The sequence below is a fragment of the Drosophila biarmipes genome, chromosome X (genome assembly GCF_025231255.1).
Source record: "Drosophila biarmipes strain raj3 chromosome X, RU_DBia_V1.1, whole genome shotgun sequence".
Lineage (NCBI taxonomy): Eukaryota > Metazoa > Arthropoda > Insecta > Diptera > Drosophilidae > Drosophila > Drosophila biarmipes.
In genome coordinates, this window is record NC_066611.1 from 21779056 (window position 1) to 21801860 (window position 22805).

The 22805-nt window shown below is 47.4% G+C and overlaps 1 protein-coding gene across 6 annotated transcripts in view; it reads left to right on the forward strand.

Moving 5' to 3' along the window:
- Positions 1–22805, forward strand: part of LOC108023190 (microtubule-associated protein futsch) — a 61550-nt gene that overhangs the window by 19485 nt on the left and 19260 nt on the right. For all 6 annotated transcript variants that reach the window (XR_007766009.1, XM_017092437.3, XM_017092434.3 and 3 more), the window contains exons 3-6: positions 15582–15680; positions 22012–22184; positions 22249–22471; positions 22613–22771. Coding sequence is in view for 5 of the 6 variants with exons in the window: in XM_017092437.3 (XP_016947926.3) it covers positions 15582–15680; positions 22012–22184; positions 22249–22471; positions 22613–22771 (654 nt within the window). In the remaining variant the exon portion in view is untranslated. The remainder of the gene's footprint in view (positions 1–15581; positions 15681–22011; positions 22185–22248; positions 22472–22612; positions 22772–22805) is intronic.

A 22805-nucleotide genomic window follows, 5' to 3' on the forward strand; every position in this document is an offset into this window, starting at 1 on the left:
AAGTATGCAGGGCTGCGAGAATTCCGATGCGAGGATGCACTACCGCACTCCGCCAGTCGGTTTAATTAAAATCGAAAGCACACCCACGTATCCCGGGCACCGAGAGGCAGGCAGTGCAAACAGTGGCGGATTGTTTGCCTTTAATTGTATTAATTATTTTCATGTTGATTGCATTACAAACAGCAACATGGGGCCACAACAGCAGGAACAGCAGGAACAACGGCCGCCGTAATGAAGAGGGCAATTGGGTCAGAGTTCACGTCCGGCTGGGGGAGGCAAACTCAGATAGACATCCAGATAGAGATGCAGGTAGAGATACAGATGAGGGTGCAGATTATTAACAAATATTTGATTCATGCAGGCGACAAACCGGAATGGGACCTCCGAGGTGTGCAAAGGCAAAGGGTAAACACCAACTACCCAGTGGGGAATATGGAGTACGGAGTTCGCAGAACGCCAGTGCCGCACTTTCACAGGGGGTTTGGCATAATTGCCGGACTCAAAACGGTTCCCACTCCCCTTGCCCCACCCGGAAATTGCGAAAACTCGCCCGTGCGGACCCGAAATTAGTCGCCGGCCGGAGGCAGAGGGTTGGTTGGTTAGCTGGTTGCCTGGGGTGTGGATTACCTGGTAAAAACATTCGAGAGACAGAAAGCTACAAAAAATCGCAATGTTTGCTCAGTTCCGCTGGTTTACAGTGGACAAACAGCCCAGTGGCGCCTGCAAGGGGGTTGAGGCCTCCTTTTCAATTTGTTTTAGAATAAAACTGTGGCGACAGCCTTTTGGAAATCAGAAATCTATAACAAATTAGTTTTTTAAAAATATTTATGCACTCAAAATTGTTTTGGGGCTTTTTCTATGAGTTAGAACTAAGCTCTGACCTTAGGCCGTGGACCTTTTCTCCCTGCCACTACGCTACTCGCGTTGTCAAGCGGTCGCCACTAGGACACCTGACGCCCCTTGTTTACCTGACCTGATGAGGCAGAGACCCATTTCCCCATAGATTCCCCCTCGCCCTTCGTCACTTGATTATGAAAATGACGTGGCTCAATTGCAGTCACGCTTCCCAGACTCCTACTTGCTCCATTCTTTCCGCCTTCCAAATCTAGTACCTCATTTTTAATTAACTTAAAAATTAATCAATAAAAGTAAAAGCGACATTCAAGGTCGTCCGTTCCTCGGGCTGGAGAATCACATAACCTTATTATGACAACTGTTGTCGAAAAATGTCAAAGAGCAGAAGGGGCGATGGGCGTGGCACTAAAATGTGTGTAGGCCCGAAAATCGATCAAATAAAAAGGGGTAGACAGGGCAGAGACGGCGAAAGAGGGGGGCCCAATCCGAGGAAGACGCGTGACAAGCTTCGATTTTGTTGATATTTTTAGACAGTCCACCGGGGCGAAGGCTCCCGGGGGAGTGAACTTTGCGATTGCGTGTCAATGGGGCCGGCATATGACAGCTGGGCGATGCAGGACACAGGATGCCGCCGGCGACAGGAGACTCCTTCTGGCCAGGAACTTGCTACGTGACGCTCTTGCCATCCGAAAACTGGACACGTTCGCTGGGCCAACAAAGTAGCGCTGACAATGCAATGACAGCAGTTTCTGCTGCACTCGCTGCCAGGAAAGTGGCTTGGGCCAAACAAACTGCTGACAGCCTTCTAAACCAGTACCAGTCGATCCCAAAAAAGATTCAACATGGCCCGGCTGTCTGCCTGGGTTCTGTTCGAGTACGTGGATTACAGGTGGAAAAAGAAGGGCTTTTGCCGGGTACTCTTCATAAGCCACTTGAATGGGACCCAGTGAGGGTGCGTGGCCAAGAAAGCGGTCGAAAAAGCTTTAGATACATAATACGAGTATAGTCAGCACGGGACTTTTTAAACTGCCGCCGCTCTGCCGACACACGAACAGTAGCACACAAATGGTTATTTGCTAAAACATATGGAGTTTTTACCCTAGTTAATTGGGTTTATGGTAAATAATATATTAAAGAAAGACGACAGATTCCTTCAGGCTCTTGGCTATGCAAATCAGATAAAAATGTTTAAGGAGTCCCATTCCCAGTATATACACAAGCATCATTTAAGGGGTTAAATGGTTTTTGGAAATCCATACCATGGGAAATTCTTTTAAGGGCCTCAAAGTAAATCTTAGGATCTGCGAAGCAGTTTCAATTTTTGGCGAGTCTATCGCATTTCTTGAGGCTAACCCGCACTTTCAGCAGAGGCCAATGCGGCGTATGCGCGATAATCGATTTTGAGTAGCAGAAACGTACGGAAAAGGGCGTTGAGGTGGGGTTTTCGTTGGTGGTGGACGATGGACGGTGGACGATGGACAGTGGACGGTGGACCGTGCCACACTTGCGTCATCAATCAGCACACAGACAGACCCACACACACACGGGCAGACAGCGGCAGGGGGACATTAAAAATGCTTTTATTGCAAATTAATTGCTTTGAAGTGCATTGGAGGCCACTCACACACTTTCGCAGGGGGACAGATCATGCGACGCACCCGTGGTCAGCCGCAGACCACGCCCAAACGAAAGCCAGGCCCCCCTGACCTCTGCCCGCTTGGTTTTTGGCCGAGCTCATGTTACGTTCGTTTCACTTTAATTAGTTTTCGTTAGGCCAGGTCGTCTCCGTTTCAGTTTGAGTTTCGTGATGAGCGCGTCGTTAAATTTGCAATTTAATTTGTCATTATTCTAATGAGCAAATGCAGAGCGAAGCCCAGTGGCCAGGATATGGGGTCGAAGGTTTGGAAGAGATGGCCGAAAGCTTTGGTAGCCGCAGCTCCGATGCGCTGACCTTTGGCCCGGAAAGAGTTTGCCAGGGGATTTGGCCGGGACGTGTGCTAATTAGCTGCTAACTGCTTCTTGATGGCCCAATCGCAATGTCCCAGCCGCAGACCACTTGACCACAAATTGAAATGTCCAATGCGAAATTCATGAGCTGGAAAGCTCTTTGGGGTAAGGCGGGGATGTCAGGATAAGCCCACCGCCCACCGCCCACCATCCAGCTATCAATGCCCCATCTGATCCCAAAACACTTTTTGGCTCAAAGTTTTGGCGAAGAACGAAGAACGAAGAAAATAAAAGCCATTTCCGAGCGGCAATTTCATGAATTTTCTCAACTGCCTTGGCAATGCCATAAAGAAAATGGTGTTCCCGTAACCCCTCGATCCCCATGCCACTCTGCAGCGTGTACTATATAAGGTAGATGTAGTGTATATGTAGTGAAGTGTGTGTTTGCAAACTTAAGTAAATTCAGCCTCATGTGTGGGCATAGAGTTTCCTGGCGATTTCTTGGCAAAAGGTGGGCTTCGAGGAAGGTGAAATGCAGGAGCAGCTATCGAATTCGACTTGGAGATACCCTAGTAAGGTGTATCGATGATTTATAGCGAGTATCTTCGGGAACAAAATGGCCATAAATCTTTTGAATTGGCACCTTTTTGAATTTGAAATGATCGAACTACATTTGTCTGGCCATCAAGGTAGGAGTATACCCTGCTGCAGCTGCACATGTGGGATTTTGTGGCAGAAATGTTGTACCCCACTGGCAGACATTTTGCCTACAACTGCAAATGGAAGGCGAAAAGTTGGACTGCAAAATGGGCCGCTCCCTGGGCATGGTGAGCTATAAAAATTGCTTATCTCGTTACATTTAAAGTGAAATACAATTCGGCTAATGCAATTGGCACACGAACAAGACGCAGCACTAGTAACTACTTGGGCGCTGGGATGTTGGTAATGCTGGCCATACCGCTGGCCAGACGGGTAAAAAAATGCAGGAAGGGGAGGAGATTCGTGTGTATACACTCACGTAACTAAAGCCTTTCATTTTGATTAACGTTCCGTCGTTCTCATGGCGCAAAAATGGTTTTACGACCCTCGCAAGCACAAAATAAGAAGGAAAAGCGCTGGGAAAGCTGAGAACGGGATACTGGAAACTCCGAATCCGACTTAGTCGCAAACTGCCGACTTGTGCACATCTTCGGCCCACTCACACTCACTTACGCTCGCTCATTGAGGCTCGGAGTGTCGACGACGTGAAAATCATGAAAATTAATTGGCAATCTCGGCCCCGGCCTCCGCAGCCTTCCGTTCTCTGCCCTCCACTCCCCATTTTCCATTTTCCGCTCCTGCTGAGCCTGGCACAAATTAATGTGGCGCCATTTTGAATATTGCACTGGTCCTCGTCCTCGTCCTCACCTCCATCCCCAGCCAGATCCTCCTCCGCCTCCAGTCAGCGGAGCAGGAGGCCTGTATGTAAATGTTTGCCCCGGCAACTCCAACAGAACTCCGGAAGTCCAACAAAAGTCGGTCAAACGGAAGCACTACGTGATTCACTCCTTCCCGACCAAATACTCCGCCAGACTTTCTGCTAATTTCATTCGGGAGTGCACTCCCAGCGAGTTCTATTTGAGTTTCTGATTGATTTGAACTCATTTGTTTGAGTTGGGCCGGCCTGGCGAGGATTGGGCATAGCGGGATAGACCGTGGATATGGGGACTGAAAGCTGAAACATCCCAGGTTCACGAGATTGAGATTGAGTTAGATTGAAGGGTCATATCTGTTTTGATAAGTTAAATCCCAGATTTCGTTTATGATGTTATTGCTCGAATTGGCCTGAGTTCGACCAAACTACTGCAAAAATAGGAAATATCATTTGTTGACGAAAAATACCATTTCCTTATCCGGTTTTCTGGCGTTATTCAGTCAAATGGTGGCGCACAAAAAAAAGTCCGACTGTTTTGAGCAGCTAAAAACCCAGGCTTACGATCCCCAACACTTTTCGAAAAGTTTATTTTTTGACCAATTTTCTGATTTTTTGAAAGATTTTTTTTTTTTTTAAATGTTGAAAAAATTAAGTTTTGAGATTCAAATGCCAGTGGATTGGAAATTTAACTACGAGCTCAACGAGGTATGACACTCCTTATTCTGGCCTCATTTCCCTATTCGGCGAACAAAACACCGACCCTTTTTGGGCACAAATGGGGCGTTTAATTCTTTGACGAAAAATACGTTTTTTAAACCAATTTTTCTTGTAATTAAGTCAAACCAACCGTACAACAAAAAGGAAGACTGCTTTGGGCAGCTAAAAGCCCAGGCTAACGATCCTCATCACTTTTCGGGAAATGTATTTTTTGACCAATTTTCAGATTTTTCGTAGGGGAGATTTTTTTTTTAAATGTTCAAAAATTTAAGTTGTGAGATTAAAATGCCAATCGATTGGAAATTTAAATACGAGCTCATCGAGGTACGACACTCCTTATTCTGGCCCCATTTTGCAATTTTTCGATGAAAATACGTATTTTTTTGGGCGTTTTATGAAGCCCAATACTAAAAATTAAAAAAATGCAAAAAAATTATAAAAACTGTAGGCGCTACAGATTTTTGCGGAATGTGGGCGTTAGAGTGGCCGCTGCGCAGGAAGCCCAGGAATCTGCATGCCAAGTCTGTTCTAGCGCTTACAGTTTCCGAGATATCAGCGTTTATACGGACAGAGAGACAGACGGACATGGCTAGATCGACTCGGCTAGTGATCCTGATCAAGAATATATATACTTTATGGGATCGGAAGCGCTTCTTCTACCTGTTACATACTTTCCGACGAATCTAGTGTAACCTATTTCTCTACGAGTAACCTGTTTCAAAGCCGGGCCACAATTACTCGCTTTTTGCCCAGGGGAAACACACAAATCAATTAAAGAAGTTGAAACACCTAGTTCTTAGCTCGGGACCCTTGGCTGTTCTTGGACTTACGTACACGAGGCGTAATTAATTGTCAACTGACATTGTTCCCATAAATTTCCATCTGCCGCCGGCAAACTTTGCTGGGAGAAATCGAAGTTGGAGCAGCTGGAAATATGAAAATGTCGATGCAGATGGGCTGGAGTCGGGGAGTATAAAGTAATGGAATTCAATCAGAGGGGCCATAAATTCGCTTTGCATAATAACAAGTATCTGGCAGATACATTTCTGCCAGTTGCCGCCGCATAAAATTGCAATTTTGATACCTCAACCTTTTTATGCACACACATATTTCGTAATTTTATGGCAGCTGCTGCCCGTGTCCGTGGGGCAGCCCAAAAGATGGAGGAGGGTGGCGCTGGAGGAGATTGGTTCGGAGGCGGGTTGTGGTGGCTTCGGCTGGCCATTTTCATGCTGTGACTGCTGCAATTTTAGTTTGGCGCATTTGCGAAATTAAAAAGCTTCTTGCATCATTCTTGCCCCCTCCACAGCCTCATAATCATCGTCATCGTTCGCAGGCAATCCTCCCCAGCATCCCCAGCCCAGTCCCCAGTCGCAGTCATCAAGTGATTTGTTGGTCGCTTGCCAAGTGCAGCTGGTGACACTCGCATCCCATATCCCACAGTCACTTGTTCAGATGTTTAGATGTTCAGATGCTGGGGGACAAGGCACTGCGGACCCTGACTTTGAATCGGTTCTCGAAACTCTTTAATGGTCCAAGGGGCACTAATAGATCTGTGAAGCTGCGTGAATCCTTGAGTCTCTAATATTTTCTCTGAATAATGATGGCAAATGCGGCGGAGAGGGCTCTGCAAAATAGCCAAAGTAATCTCCCTTTCTCTCCCCTTATTGCCGGGCTTAAAATATTGTTTTCCCAAACACCTTCGCCTAGGCTAAGGCGGCTTGGATTGCAGCAATTTAGCTTAGCACCCCGCCCCCGCAATCTGATTTATTCGTGCTGTGTACACGCCGCCACCCCTATTTATTTATTTAGCCCACCGCCCACATTGTTTTCCGCTCTTTTCCCCATGCAAAGTTCTATTTTATTTATTTATGGCTCTCGCGCGCCACCGAGGAACATAATCCATCCAATCCGCAGCGCTGGCTTATTGATTGGCTTGGGCATTAATTGAGCGTGCCAAAGTTGAGATTGACTCGGAAAATGCATTTTCATTTTCACTTAATCGCAATTAAAGTTCTTGTGGCCAAAGTTGAGCATGTTCTTGGCGCAGGATGCTGGAATGAGGGCACAGTGGTTGTGGAAAAGGCATCTTTGGTTAAATAGTAGGTTAAATAATAGGTTGAAAAAGTAGGTGTAAATGGGCTTGGGAGGTATCTTTGGGTAATGTGAAGATACTAGGTTAAGGCGCTAATGAAGTATCCTAAAGATGCTGCTCGAGATGTTACTCATGTCTACATTTTTGGAAGGATAGGCTATGAATGGGCATAAAAGATATCCATATCGACAGCTGTGGAGAACGCTTGAAATTTTCAATTTCCCGTCTGTCAATGCATGATGAAATGTTGATCACGAAAAGAGCTCGCTCCTCATTTCTCCTTGGCCTTTCCCCTGCATTTTCCGCTTCCAGGTTTTCCACCCCCCCCAAGCATGTGTGTGGGTGTGCTTGGATCCAATTTGTCGCCTTGCCCGGGAAAATTGCGAAAAATCGTTGACAAATTGCATTTGAGGCGTCCTCCTCCCCTGCCCCTCCTCTCCCTTTCCCTGGGCTGACTTTTTACCTTTTCGTGCCCGCATTAGCGTGCTCCCCTCCCGCCTGCCCGCCTGCTCGCCCCTGGGCCACAACTAGATTCAATTGCCCTACGTTCGCTCAATACAAATTCATTTCGATTCAATCTGGCATCACCTCAGACTCAAAAAGGCGTTTCAAACGCTTTTTATTGCCTCTCGGCAAACGCCTCGTCTTTGGCCGTGGGCGTGGGCGTGGCAGATAAGACTCGGAACCCACATGGCTGTCCGCTGTGCGGGGGCAGAGATATGACGGTAGGTAGGTGCTAGGTGTGGAACCCGTGTGGCCCGTATTTACGGGCTCTTGACATTTGCTGTTTTGCAGCATGCACTAGTCAGCCATGAAATTGGAAATCCATAATGGTCGAGCTCAACACGAGCACATAAAAGGCGCACAACTGTGCATCTTGTATCTGCGGTGCACAGTCGGTGGACCATTGTTCACCTCAGCCGGAGGAAGGGATGGGGTTACAGAATCGGAACCCGAAGCTCACTGGGAGAGTGGAGCACTTCACTTCTTTTCCTGCCGAGAAGTGGAGTCGATGTAAATATTTGATTACAAGTGCATGTCCCTTCTCCACTTCCCTGAAAAAGTGCTCCAGCCTTGATTTGATTTACCTTGCCATACAACCAGGATATCACTTGCCTGCCGGTAAACAAAGTCTTTGATTTGGGCAAGTAACTCGGCAAATTGGAGATTCGACTTTCACATTCCAGAATCCTGTTGAGGCCCGAAATCGGTTAGATGAATAAATAACATGTATCAGAATGTATCTCTTTTGTTTTGCCAGCGAATTGAGCAAATATTTGATTTTTCCGCTTCATTAGTTGTTCGCATCAAGTGCCGAATATTGAATGTGTGCGCGTGAGTGTTGGCCATCAATAAATGAGTGCTTATGAATTTCCGCTAGGACGGGAGGATTTAAGTGGCATTCAATCCGCAATCAATATCTGCAATTCATCCTCCGCTGAGGGATCGCCCTCATTATTGGCTTTTTGATGGCATTAAGGGATAAGCCCGACGAGCATGTTGGGAGATATTTGCAATTATGCAATTAGTGACAAACAATTAAGAGCGGCATGGCGAGGGGCGTTGCATTGCAGCGGGCGTGGCAGCCAAGTACCTAGCACCCAAAGCACCCAAAGCTCCCGCACACCCACAGGTGTGCAGCGCAATTAGCATGAGCTACAGTTGCATTTCCGAAGCGCAATTACAAAAGTTGCAACGTGCAAATTGAATTAAAGTAGAGGGCAGGCTATGATTATATGTACACGGTACATACCTCATCCGAGAGGAGCTAGAAGATGTGGGACTTTACCTAGTTTAAAGTAGGAGTTCCTTTCACAGGACAACATCAGGTTAATTGCCACAAAAGCCATATGAATCCCTTGGCCATTGAGCATGTAATATGAGAGAGTGGCTATTAGAGGACACTCATCAGGGTCATCTTTCTGGAAACCCTTTATTTAGGACATCATTAGGTACTCACTGCCTTTTGTCATATCAAATTTGGTTAAAGAAATTGCAAAATAACAATAGTCACAAAAACTTTTAGAGATATGCCACTTAGATCTCGCATTTTGCCAAGTTACGGCTGCAGGTTGGGGTCACCTTTTTACCAAAAAATCAAGTAGCTTACCGAAGGTTACATATAACTTTTAAAGGAGAATCTGATGATCAAAGACTTGCACATGCCACAACTTTAACCAGAAATACCCGGCTCGCTGCGAGTTCAAAGCAAGCACATGGAAGATGCACAAAAGACCTCGGGAGTATCTGCCAGATGAATTATTTTTAGTCTTCTTCAGTAAACTTGAAATCCGAGGGATTCGCGGGTCGCGTTTATTCCCGCCTGTCATACGCAAAAATCTTGTATTCGCGCGGCTCGCGGACAAATGCAAATTTATTTATAGTTAGTCGCGGAAAATGCTGCAGTTGCAGTGGAAAATGATTTCCTTTTTTTGGTTTTCTCTTTGTTTTACGGGGAAAGCAGGCGCACACACACCCGCAGACCCGTGTGCAGTCATTGTGACAGGCGCAAGTCTGTGTCAGAAATGCTTCCTTTTTTGGCTCTAGTTTTCGCTTCTATTTGCTCCTCCTTCTGTAGGCAGTAAAATCGAAGAAATATAAACAAACTGAGGTGACCCAGGCAGCTATAGGGGGGCAGGGCTGGCAGCCGTGACATGTGGCAGGAGATGCAGTGCGATATGGAGTGAAGGGATTGTCCCTGCCATACGATATCATACCACACCATACTATGGCATTCCACCTCCCCGGGAAACCCGAAAACCACCTCTTCCTCGGTGTGCAAAGTGTTGTGATTTATGGGGAACGAGAGGCTGGTAGGGTGGTGCCTTGGGCGGAGAACTCTCCCCAGCGAGAATGAATCCTACAATCGGATTGCAATGCGAACTGTGAACTGCCCGGAGTTTCCCCCTCGCATTCATTTTAATACCCTGGCAGGGAGTTTTGTAGTTGGACAAGGACTTAATGTATTATCCTTTAAAATGTATTATCCTTGGCAGGAAACACTGTTGACTTTTGATGTAATGCCTGTGGGATTCAAGCTCGAGTAAATTTGTTCTCAACATTTTAGGAACTGATTTGACTTATTCGGAGGTTTTTTCACAGAAATCCCTTATTTGTATGATTTTTATTGCACTGTATCTACACTCTTTGTAGAAAATCTCAACAGTAAATGCATTTCCTACTATGGTAGATAGTTTTTAGTAAGTGGTAAGGGTTTGTTAGGGTATATTCCCGGCAGTTAGCTGTCCTTTTCGTTCGTTTTGGATTTTCTGTCAGAAGCAGTCAGAAATCTCCAACAGCGGGAGGGACAGGAACCAGGATAGAGGAACGAATGACCCTGGGGCGCAGCGGGTGGAAGGTGAAATTCGAGCAATGAAAATTCAGTAGAAGAGCCATCTCCACCATCTCCCATATCCCATCGACCATCGCCATCTACATCTCCATCTCCATCTCCCCCACGCAGAGATAATAGAATTTTCGGATTCATTTTCGGGTAGATGGCAGGTTACAGCCCACTAACGCTGCCCCCGAAATGTTGCAACCGCACGTGGCAGGAAAACATTTATGAGCAATTTATGCAGGGCTATAAAATGTTAAAAGAGTTCACTCGCCGTCGCTGCAAAAATCGCCGCTGCCACCCTCCCATCCCCCCGGGTTCATACATAGTGTGTGCTCCTGTATCGGGCGAATCGATAAAGTGACATAAATTATGCGAAACTCGCTCGCACATCCTCATCCTCATCCTGCATCCCCAGTGCCCATCCCAATCCCATCCGCACACACACAGAGTGGTACATTCTTGTGGCCTTTGTCAGCTACTGCAATATTTATATGCCACATACCCGGCTTCTCTTCGCAAAATTGGTTAGTTCTTCCCACCTCACCAATCCTGCTCCGAGTCTCACCGACCGCCCAACGAATTTGCGCATTTGTATCTCATACATTCGGGGCTGTGCTTCTGGCCCATTCTGGTCTTGGTCTCTTGGCCAAAAACCAAAAACGCTGTCCAATCATTGGCCTCGTTTGCACACACCAGTTCCCGTTTATTGTTGTCCGCTGTTCTGTAGCCTAGCGGTGGCCTATAAACATTGATTAGCCATTAGGGGAACACAGCACTTCAAAATATATTGCGCATTCGTCATGTGTGCCAGCCAGACACCAGCCAGCTAGCCAGGATCGGGGAGGAGGAGCAGGGACAGGACACCAGGAGCAACCAAAGTTGGTCATGACTCAGCAGTGGAGGCGATGGGAGATTTTGGGCGTTGGGACAGGAGCCATTAGATAATGACGCATGTCCCGATATGACGCAATTCGCCGAAGCTATCTCTGATTTCTTGTTCTAAAAAAGGTACTAGAACTAGGCAGTAATCACCTGGTAGATTGAATTCCGTTTCCAGAAAGATATTCGGATAAGTCTTGTTATGCTGAAAGTGAATGGTTCGCACTGATCATCGATCTTTAAAGCGAACAAAACGTAAGGAGATCAAAAGATTTAAATTGTTCAAAAACAGATACCACGAGGTATCTCGTGACACTTCAGATTATTTTCAGAATATCAAGCTATCCTATCCGATCTTTGAAAGTGATAAATCGTTACTGGTATATCATAACGATGATGTTTAGGACATTAAATAAGTCTATAATTGTTACTTTCAACTGGTTTTTGAATACCATACTTTAAGGATCCTTCATAGGATTTTAATCGATCTCTAAAGTGGTACATCGCATTTCGTATATCGCATAGAAAATATTTGAGACTTAAAGCACGACCAGGGTATAACTTGTACTTTCAACATTCATTTTAATGCCACACCTAAAGCATCCTTTTGATGGTGTTTTATCGACCTCCCTCGAGCTCGAATTCCAATTAATTACCATCCTTATCGGGATGTACATATCGCTGGGTGCGCAATAACATCAACAACGTGTTCGATGTTCGATGTCGGATGTCCGATGTCCTTGTCCGTGTGTCTTGGCTCATCAAGCGGCCTTATCGGCACTGGGCAATCAGGCGCAGCATTGTTTTCGCTTTTGGTGTCCTCCTTTCTGGCCCTCAGCCACGTCCTCATCCCCAAGCCCATCCTCGTCCTCGTCCAGGACCTGTCACAACAAAGGACTCCGATGCGATCCGAGGAGCCAGTTATTCGCTGCGCCCCGTTTACTTTACTTTCGATTCGCTTTAATTGTTATTGCCTCTCTGCTTTCTATTTTTCGCCCAACTGGGGGATAACCGCCTCCCCCCTATTCACCCACTTGGCTGCCTGTCCTTCAGCAGTTCGTCCTGCTCCTGCTCCTGCTCCTCCTCCTGCTCCTCCTCCTCCTCCTCCTCGAGATTCATCTTCATCTCGAGCTTGTTCTTCTTTGCCATCCACTTGACTCAATACGCAATTAATGGGTGCAAGTGTTTAATTTCTTTTTAATGTGTTTATTTATGCATTTCCAAACATTTAGCCCCTTTTGCGCCATCCTGCCCCCCTCAAAAACAGTTGCACTTTCTGCCGCTCTTTTTCTGAATCTAAGGGGGTTGTTTGGGCGGTTGGATGGCGATGGCTGTGGCAGAAGCGCATTCATTTGGCTATGCAAACTTTTTCAACGCGCTTTTCTGGCTTCAAGGGCCTGGCAACAACGAACGAGCAGACGAACAACGCCAAGTGGCTTTTTAGCTACATCAAAATCAACACTGCTCCCCGCCCTGCCCTGCTCTGCGCCGCCCATGTAGCAGAGTGGCTTTTAGGGGGCGCGTAGAATTATGCAACTATTTGCTGGCAACAAGAGGGGGGGCGGCAGGGACCCACGGGCGCCTATCAGTAATCATCCATGGCAGGCGGAAGCGGCGTCACGAGCAGGAACACATAGGTGTCGCAGTGGGTTGCCTGGGGCGGGGCTCGAGGGGCTCGAGGGGTTCCAGGGCTTCGGTGCTCCAGGGCTTCAGAGGATGTGTTACGGGGGGCATGGGCATGGGGATGGAGAACCGAGAACCGAGAATCGAGGAGCCCGGACACAGGAAACAGGTGTCTGTCTGTCTGACACGTCTGCATTCGATTACCTGGCTGTCGGGCGCTCAATCGCAGCGAGTGCACAGGATAATGGGTGGGGGAATCGGAATCAGAAACAGAAACGGACACAGAATCGCAATCGGAATCAAAGGCCCCGCGGCCCTTGTGTGGGGATGCGGAAAAAATGAGATTGGCCAGGTATAGTTTATGGGTCTTCCAACTTATAGTGCAAGGATATATGACACTGGCTTTAAAATCTAATAGCTGAACCATAAAATATTGTTCATCTGTAAGCCTTCTAGTCAATAACTCAATTATATAATTCATTGCTCCGCCAACTTATAATGCCCATGGGTATATGACACTGGCTTTGAATTCCAATAACTGAATGTATTTATTTCAAAAAGCTATTAAGTATGATTTTAAATTCTTAAAATGCTGATATTAAAATGTATAGATTAGTTAATTCAGACCACCTTTAAAATAAACACATAAACTGGGGATCCCTGAGTAAGAGGATGACATTGCAGATAGGCTGAGCTTGAACTAATGCAAAAGATCCCTTAATGTAAAATATCCTTAAGTCAGCGATTTATTTTGAATCCGCCACTACTGAACTGGTCTTACAAAATGTTATAATTAAACCGTATTTTAACAACGGCAGGCAACTTCCGTTCTCCTTTTTATCCGTTGGTTAAACAACAGGGAGCTGCGGGGTTAAGCCAAAAATTAAATATGAATAAATAATAAATAGGCCGTCAGTCTGGCCCTGGCACTGGGCAAATTGAAGTCTCACTCGCAGATATCAACGCACAAATAATAAATGAGCGACGGCGAGGGCAAAGGAAGGGGCTCCGACTTGGACTTGGCTGGGAATGGGTGGAGATTCGGTTTCGGTTGGGGATTCGGCTGAGGATTCGGTTTCTGTAGCCTTTCCGCCGCTGTCTTTCGCCTCCGTCTGAGTGGCTTCATTCGCCCGATGATTGCTCGGAGGGAGGGACCGCTGTGCCACCGCATATATCCTTAGCCTTACTATATATAGCTATATATAGTATATGCTGGCGTCGCATATCCTGGGCTCTTCCTCATTATTTTTGTGCAATCGCTGTAGGCGCTTTTGACTGCCGTCGTCTGCTCCTTTTTGCTTTTTCTCGGCCGCCTCTGCCTTTGCTTTATTCTTCGCTTTCCCTTTTGTTTGCCCACACAATGTCCTGATCCTGCCTGAATCTGGCTTTATACTACACCATATATATACAGTGTGTGCAGCGTGTGTGCGGGCTGGGTGAAAAAGTGTTAAGATTTTACATTTTTATGCCTCGAGTTCGCTTTTTTAGCCGCCTTTGTTGCTGTTGCCAGCCATTTGTGCAAATTGCCGCAGTGAGCGGGCAAAAGGGTAATATTGTTATATTTTTCTGGCTTAGACTTTGGCCTGGGCTATCTCCGTCTCCATCGCCACGTGGCTGATGATCTGAAACCAGCTGCCATTCAATGATATTGCATGGCAGCGGCTGTACTCTGCCCGCGGAAAAGCGCTTCATTTGCATCTCCTGGCGGCGTCAGCGGCATAAAAATGAAAGTTAAGCACTCATTAAGGCATCGTTTGAATAAGTTATTCCCGAGAACGTTGCGATGCCGGGCTCTTCGGCGGGTTCATTAAATTTTCCAAGGGGCTTAGGGATAATTTACAATCTGTCAGATCTGCAAGACATGGAAATTAAAGGGGCCCCTTGATGCTGGGGCTCCTTTTCCGCTCGGGACCCCTTGAACCTGTCACATAGGGCTTAAAGTCTGAGCTTCGGAGTGCCCCGAAAGTAATTTGATTAATTTACCGGCACACACCTGCCCCTGCCCCTGCCCCTGCCTCTGCCCCCATCTCCCCATTGAGCTCTTCATGGCATGCTGCATCCCCATAAATGGAAAAACTATGGAAAATGTGGAGAGCCGGCTGGAGCATGAAAGTGATGGAGGAGCCCGGCCCACGTCGTTTCGGCCCTTTATTTGCAAATGCTCACGTTGAAAGTCGGACTGCTGACTTAATTTGTTGACTAAATGACATAATACACAGCTACCACGGCAGGCCCCACAAATTTGAAAAGGCGTTCGGGGTGCGTCCAGTTCAGTTCGGTTCAGTCCATCGTGGCGTATGCGTAATGCGACCTCGACAGCTCCCTCTTGACCCCCTGCTTTTGACCCCCAGCACCCCTGTTTGGTCATTTATCAAAACTGCGCATTGCCAACCGTTCGCAGACGTTGTGCATAATTACACAGAACTAATGTGCGAGTGATGAATGGCCCCAAGGCAAACGGAATGATCCTAGCACCAGTTCTCAAACTAATCCCATCGTTTATCCAACTAATGCATTTCCATGTGCATAATGAAGAGCGGTTATCTGTCTTATACTCCCCATACTAACTATAAGTTAACCATTTAGGATTGAATTTTGAGGTCACTTCAGTGTCAGAAGGCCTTAATGTATTTAACATATCCTGGCTTCTTACTTCGCTTACTAATCTTCTTGTAACTAATGCCTTACAATTTCCCCTGGTTTCCTTGCAGGTTTCCTCTCCTGGGACGTTTCCGATTGTCACGTCGACTTGGAAGAGGAGCTCAATACAATTACACAGCATGCGCCCGAGGGCGAGGAGGCTCGTCACGGTAAGTTCAAATCCAGATTAAAGACTATGTATGGATACCATTTTGTCATCATATCATAACTCAAATTAGCGAATTAGGGAAAGATGGTGGGCGATTCGCCCTGCCCAACTCGCTACCTGCCCTCGGGACTCGTTGCGTTTTTCGCAACTTGTGACACTCACTCGCTGTTCAAACATATCGTCGTTGCTCCTACACGCATAACTCTGAGTTTAAATCCAGATTATAAACTATATATACCATTTCATTGTCGTATCATAACTCCAATTAGCGAATTAGGCAATCGCTGTGCCGTCCAGCAGAGATTATCGGATTTGAATCGGGCAACGACAATGGTTGTTGTGTTAAATTACAAAAGTTATTCCAGCGAATTATTATGACAATTGTCTGTCCACAAGAGTCGGGGATTCCACACTCCGGAGGGCACGGGTTCCTCGGATGAACAACAATTGAATGCACAAAAGCCGAAAGCTCAACGCTTTCATGCTTTGTTGTTTGGCTGCTTTGTTGTTTTGGCTTTTGTGATAAACCCCGGGCCCAAAAGCAGCTGCATTTTCATTTGCCCAAGTGCAACAGCAGCATGCAGCACAATCATCATCACCATCGCCATCATCATCGTCATCCCCATCGCCATCGACAGGAGCAACAATAAGCTGACTGACGGCACTGTTGTCTTTGCGGATTAGTCTAAAATGCTGTTGAAACGCACTCAAGTGGCTGCCACTGCATCCACCAAGTCCCGCTTCCGCGTTCCCCGCTGTTTGCCCACTTTGTTGACTGGCTCTGGAGATGATTGGGATTTGTTGTTTCATCTTCATCTTCTTTTATTCCCCACAAGCCGCGCAATTTGATCAGAATCCCGCAGTCTGACTGGCTATGATTCAATCCATCCGTGAAGTTGTTGCCTTGTTTATTAAAGTTGGTCTACATTTCGCAGAACTTAAAAGTTTCCGTTTTGAATTTGTAGTTCCCCTATTATTGACTGCGTTTAACTTTGATTTTCAAGCTCTTTTTTTATTAAAAAAAAACCCTCTTCCCTTGCACATTATTTCTCAGCGACAAGGAAATGAAAAGTGTGTTTGAGAGGCCCCGAACTTGGCAGTGATAAGGCGCGTTCTTCTTCTTGGCAGGCCTCTTGTTTGATGCCGATGCCGATGGCGATGGCGGTGGCGACGCCGAGGCGTTGTCCTTGAAGGACATGCTAAGTGCAACACCTGCGCTCAATGCCCTCCATTTAGCCATTGTCCGGATGGGGAAAAGTTGGCAACGACAGCGGCTTTTCCATTTTCCATTTGCATTCGCAATCGCATTTTGTTTGCGTTCCCCCTCTCGAAACTACTCAAACAAAATTCTCAAGTGGTGCCGCCACAGAGCGGTCCAGGGCCCAATAATGATGGTGGTGCAACAGCCATAAGCATAAGCCAGAGAGGGAGGAGCAGTGTGCTGTGGGTATGGGACACTTGAGGCTCTATTGAGAATGCATAGAATGCACTCGCTTCGCCGGTCTCATTGTGCTCGCCAGAGATCCTCGTCCCTATCCAGGGATCCCGAGGGGAAAAAATACGAAAAAAAGAAACCAGACAAAGGAGCCTCAGTGTCCAAATTGTCCACCTTCCTGCATGGCTGCCTTCGAAGCGAGAGGATGGACTTCTTAAACTGCCCAACGTGCTGGCCGAAGGTTTTTCTTTAACGGCAACAATTCGTTAACAAGCACATAATTCATGAAACACAACTTACAAATTCACGTCCGACGTTGGCCTCATGGCTCGACACTGACCCTCGGCGTCATCAGCACTTCTTCTCTTCGTGCAGCCCAAAAACTAAGCTGATGCAGTTAACTTAAGTTTTCTTGTGGGACGGTAAAAGTTTGTCAACTTTAAAAGTCCAACCTATCAAGAAAACGCCCCCAAGGGTCCGCAGAGTGAAACAGACAGGCTTCGTTCGGGGTGTGTGGGCGATTTGCCCTGCCCTACTCGCTATTTGTCTTTCGAACTCGTTGCATTTTTGCATTTCCGCTGCGTTTTTTCCGCTGTTTTCACTATACACTCGTCACATTCACTCGCTGTTTACACTGTAACCCGTTTCCCGATTCGTTGTTATTCTAACTCGCTGCTTACACTTATAGCCGTTGCTCCTCACTATTCACGCATTTCTCCTACTCGCTCTTGACACTCTACACACGATTCTCTTACTCGCTGGTTTCTGTCACAACACCAACTCTTCTTGTTGAACATACTCCCTATTCTCATTCGCTTCTCCTTAGAGTCTCTCTGCTCTCCAATTTTCCAGTCCTCATCTTCGCTCACCAACATATTTTCTCCAACCTTGCGATCCTTGCGTTCCCACGCCTGCCGGACTCGTACTAGTACCCCATTTTGTTGCCCAACCCACTCTTGGGATTATCTGGGGATTTAGACACATTCTTATCGTGCCTAAGCCGAATCCCACATAAGCAATGAAAAGATGGTCTGATGAGAGGACGTGCCGCAATAGGACACCAAAGCCGTATCACGACCCAACCTAACCTGAAAAGCCATACAAATTCTTGAGATAAAAGCGTATGCAAAATTGATAGAAAGATAGAGTCCGTCCGTGCCGTCTACACACATCCCAACGAATATAAGGATGTGCGAGGCTACATGCCTATATGTGGGGAATAGAGCGAGTGAGATGGAAAGTGAGTGGGAGTCACGCACACAGACGTGCCTACAAGGCCGTATTGACAATGGCCGTGTTTGGGTGTGCGACTGGGCCTCATGCATAATTCAGCCGAGGAAAAAGACGGGCTATATGGACTATTTGTATGTGACAGAAAGAGAGAGGGGCAGCTGGGCAAATAGCAAAGGCAGACTGCCAGACTGCGAGACTGACTAACTGACACCCCCACATGAAATTCGTTTTTTACACATGATTTGCATAGCCTGTGTGGGTGGGGCGGCTGTAGGTCTTTGGTTTGGTTTGGTTTGGGTGGCGAAGTGGGTGGCACAACTGGTCTGGTCCAGCCGCGATAAGCAAATAAACTATAATGATGTAGAGCGGGATGCAGCGCGAAGTGGCTAGTGTGGCTGCAGACAAAGGAGTGCTCCCTGCCGCCCTTCTGCCTGCCACCGCGCGCAATGGAATGCGGGTAACATGTTGACAGGACATCAATTAATATCTGCGGGAAGGGTGGAACAGCTGACGTCTGTCACTTGCGGAGACTCTTCGCGCCGCATCCTTTTAATTTTGTGCCAGCCCGGGTGGGAAAAGTGAGAACACATCGCTTGACGTTTACAACATGTTATTGGCTGTGTTCAACAGGAGCTCACTCCACCCTGCCGAGGGTCCTCTGAGTGGCCCATGAGTCCAGCTACATTTACGTAACCGGAGAAGATTCCAGCACATTATGTGGCCTGATTAATGATGGGCGATGGCCGGTGGATGGCCAACCATTGATACTGATACATACAAGGCAGCCACGTGCCCGAGCACCAGCCCCTCCCTTCTCGGGATGCAGCTGGAACCGCTAATTAAACTATCATCATCATAATTCCCAGGGATTAGAGTGCTGGGCGTTTATAAATAAGGTCGTGCTGCCAGGTTGCGGAATAAGCGCAGCCAATTAAGCCGGCCACCCACTCGGGCGAGCTGAGAACAAGAGATGAGCCGTGGGAAATTCGCAGCTACATGAACATGCACAGCGTTAATATACATCATTCATCAGCCGGGGCATGGCCTGGCCATATGTGAGCTACGGAAACAGAACTGTCAAATGGGGATACATTATTAATGTGGCTTTACACGGAATATGGAATACGAGAATATGTTCACTTTTTACCCTGGTTTCCCGATCCTTCTTATAATAATAACAGTGTGCATAGCGGAGTAGCTTTTTAACTTATCTATCTTCTATATCTTCAGGCTTTCCTTTGGCTACCTCATAATATATCTTCAAGAATGTATTCCAAGAAAAAAAAAACCGAAGGTCTGCGGAAAATTTAAATTCAACATCAATGAGCTGCCTCATTATTTAATTTGGAAGACTTCCGTCTCTGCGGAAGGAGGAGCTCGAAAGAGGAGGCCGCCAAAGGTCATTGGAAACTTTTTTTAACACGTGCGCGATGGTTTGACAGTAAACTTTTTCCAACTGTGGTGGCGACTTGGGTTCAAAAGTGGGCAGAAAGGGTGGCTGGGAGGTCGGAGGTCAGGAGAAGGGCTGACCGGCGCCTGTAACTGTAATTGCTTTGCAGCCAAACAAAAAAAGAGCCGAGAAAAAGTAAAACGAAATCATGAAACACAAAAAGTTTCCGGCTGCGGGTGTTATGCAAATTTTTTTCTCCCATTTCCGCCTTTGTTTTGGAAAAAGTTCGCAACTCTGGGGTCCCAAGCCGGTTGCAGTTATTAACGGTTAATCTGGCGCCTTGTTGCCACTTCGGCACGAGGTGCGGCCAGGACAGCAAAGCAATCCCATGGATGTGGATCCGAATCCGAATCCGAACCCGGTGCCTAGACCCATTTCCGTTTGGTATTATTTGTCAAGTGGCAACTGCAGCAACTTTTTTGATTGTGCGTGGTTGTGCGGCTTGGCCAACTTTGGCCACTCCTCAAGTGGACCACTCACTCCCGCTGACAGTCAAACTTTTCGAGTGCCCTCTTCCACTGGACAGTCAGTCCACTGTCCACTATTATGGGTTGGTTCTTATAAAGTAAACCCGTTTGAAGCGAGGGGAAATCAAGGCATACCTTTGGTATATCGACAGAGCGCAGTAGACTCTGGTTATTTATGCGATCGGTATCTTGTTCCCTGCCAGTTCGTTTGGAATTAAATTGGAATCCAGTGAAGCCTGGAGGCGCAAAGAGATTACCGGCAAATTGACAGTCAAGTTGAAGCCCTATTTCAATTGAAATTTATAGCCCACTGCAGCCGAGTCCTCATGCCATTCCATTTCATTCCGTTCAAACACAGTCTATTCCCCTTCCGGGGGCACCACCTAGATGGGTAGGCCACTTGCCAGTGACTTGGCCACCACTATGCTAATGTTGCCTGTCCCCTGGCACCGGGCCACTACCCACAGCCCACAGCCCACAGCAACGTCTGCAGCCTGGTTATAAACTAAACATTCTTACGATTATGCCCTCTGCCAGGGACGGCAAAAAGAAGCTAGAGTAGAAAAATGGCAGAGACAGCTCCCGAGGTAGTGGGCGACCTAAATTCACCAAATTGCGTATACGCACAGACCGTCTGTATATACACCAAGCCATATATGTCACTGCGTTTGCAGCTCCGAGCCCGGTGCGTTAAATATAAGCCGTAGGAAAACACACGCAGGTTGGGCTCTGCTGGGCTGGGTCGTCGAGATTATCATTTATAAAAAGCACAAGGGATACACACGCCACAGGGCCAACAGCTGGGCGGAGAGGAAGCCATACGAGTTGACCAACAGCCATTCACCGATGCTCTTGTCTTGTATTTTTTACGCGTACGTGAGCACATTTGACCGCTGCCCCCGGGAGGTGGATGGTGGATGGTAGATGGTGGACGGTGGCTGGTGGCTGGTGGATAATGGGTGGTGGTGCAGTCTTCCATCCGTTTATCCATCCACCCTGCAGTTGGCTTGTCAACGACTATTTAGTGCGGAAAATGCGTGAATTATTTACGTACGTACGCATTCGCATTCGCATAAAACCATTTCGGACGAGGGCGAACCGAAAAAGCCTCATCATAGCCCTCATTTGCCCCATCATCATCATCGTCGTCGTCGTCGTCGTCGTCGTCGTCGTCGTCGTCGTTGTGATGTGGTAACCCAGGGGCAGAGGTGGGAGGAAGCCAAGGTCGCCGACAAGGTCGCACCAACCTGAGAACCACACAACTGAGGGCTTAATTAAGGCATTAAAATTAAAGATTCATTAAATAATTTCTAGCCATGGCAACGGCTCTTCGAGGGGGACTGCTGGGGTGCTCTAGCCGACGAGACAATAAAGCCAACGCTTGTCAATCCAAATCCACTTGATGCGCCGTGCGTGCTTGAGTCGAAGTCCGTGCCTGGCATCCCAGGCATCCCAAGCATCTCTGGCATCTCTGCCATCCGAGGCAGCACCTATGTCCATCCGTTTATCCATTCATCAGTTAGGGGTTAGGGATGCAAAGGGGGCAGTGCACCCGGCACCGTGCACCAGCCAGACGGTGTGACTGCCCCCCAAAAGAAAGAGGTCAGATCAGGAAAGGATGCAAGTGGAAGCGATGCCTTAAGCGCGCCAACTCCGTTTCCGTCCAAGGAATCTGGTCTATAGGCATAATCAGAAATGAACCCACAAGACTAATGTGACAACTTTGTGCGTCCCTCTTTTCTTTCAGGCGAACGACTCATCCAGTATGCCAGCGAGAATCTGGTGACGGAGGTGCTCATCCACCCGCAGTACAACACGCTGATCCAGTGCATGCGAAACCTGCTCAGCAGCTTTACCCGCCACCGGCACATCATCCACGCCGGCTACACCTTCAGCGGAAATGGTTCCTGGATACTGCAGGTGGGTTACGGTCACGATTCAAACTCCTTGAGTTCCTAGCCTAACCCAACTCGTTCCCACGCAGGACGGAACCTTCTCTGTGGCGGACTTCTCGGAGGCCTTCCAGGAGCACGACGTACAAAGGGTGATCCGGGCGTATGCGGACACCATCACCATGAACATTCACTGCGCGGACGCGGGTCTGTGGCACACCCTGCCCGAGAAGTCCTTTGCGCGCCAGTGCCGGATCCGGATCAATCCCGTGGACGTCCTAGACACGAGCAGCGAGTGTATCAACGGATTTATAGGTATGGTTTTCTACACCCGATAAATGGAGAACGGAAACGAACCAAGACCAAATGTTTTCAATGTTCTCTCTTATTCGAGAAAAAAGTGTTCTTGAAGTCAAGACGAATGCGAAGAACTTAACGAGCTGTATTTTTGCACAGATTACCTGGCGCCTATGGTGATGCCGACTTCGCTGAGGGAGCTGCTCGAGACCTCTGACGTGGTAGGAAATATCCGCTTCACCCATCCCACGCTATACGTCTTCCCCGGCGGCCAGGGTGATGCTGCCCTCTTCGGGATCAACGGCTTCAACATGCTTGGTAAACAAACACATACGCGTATAAAACACCTGTC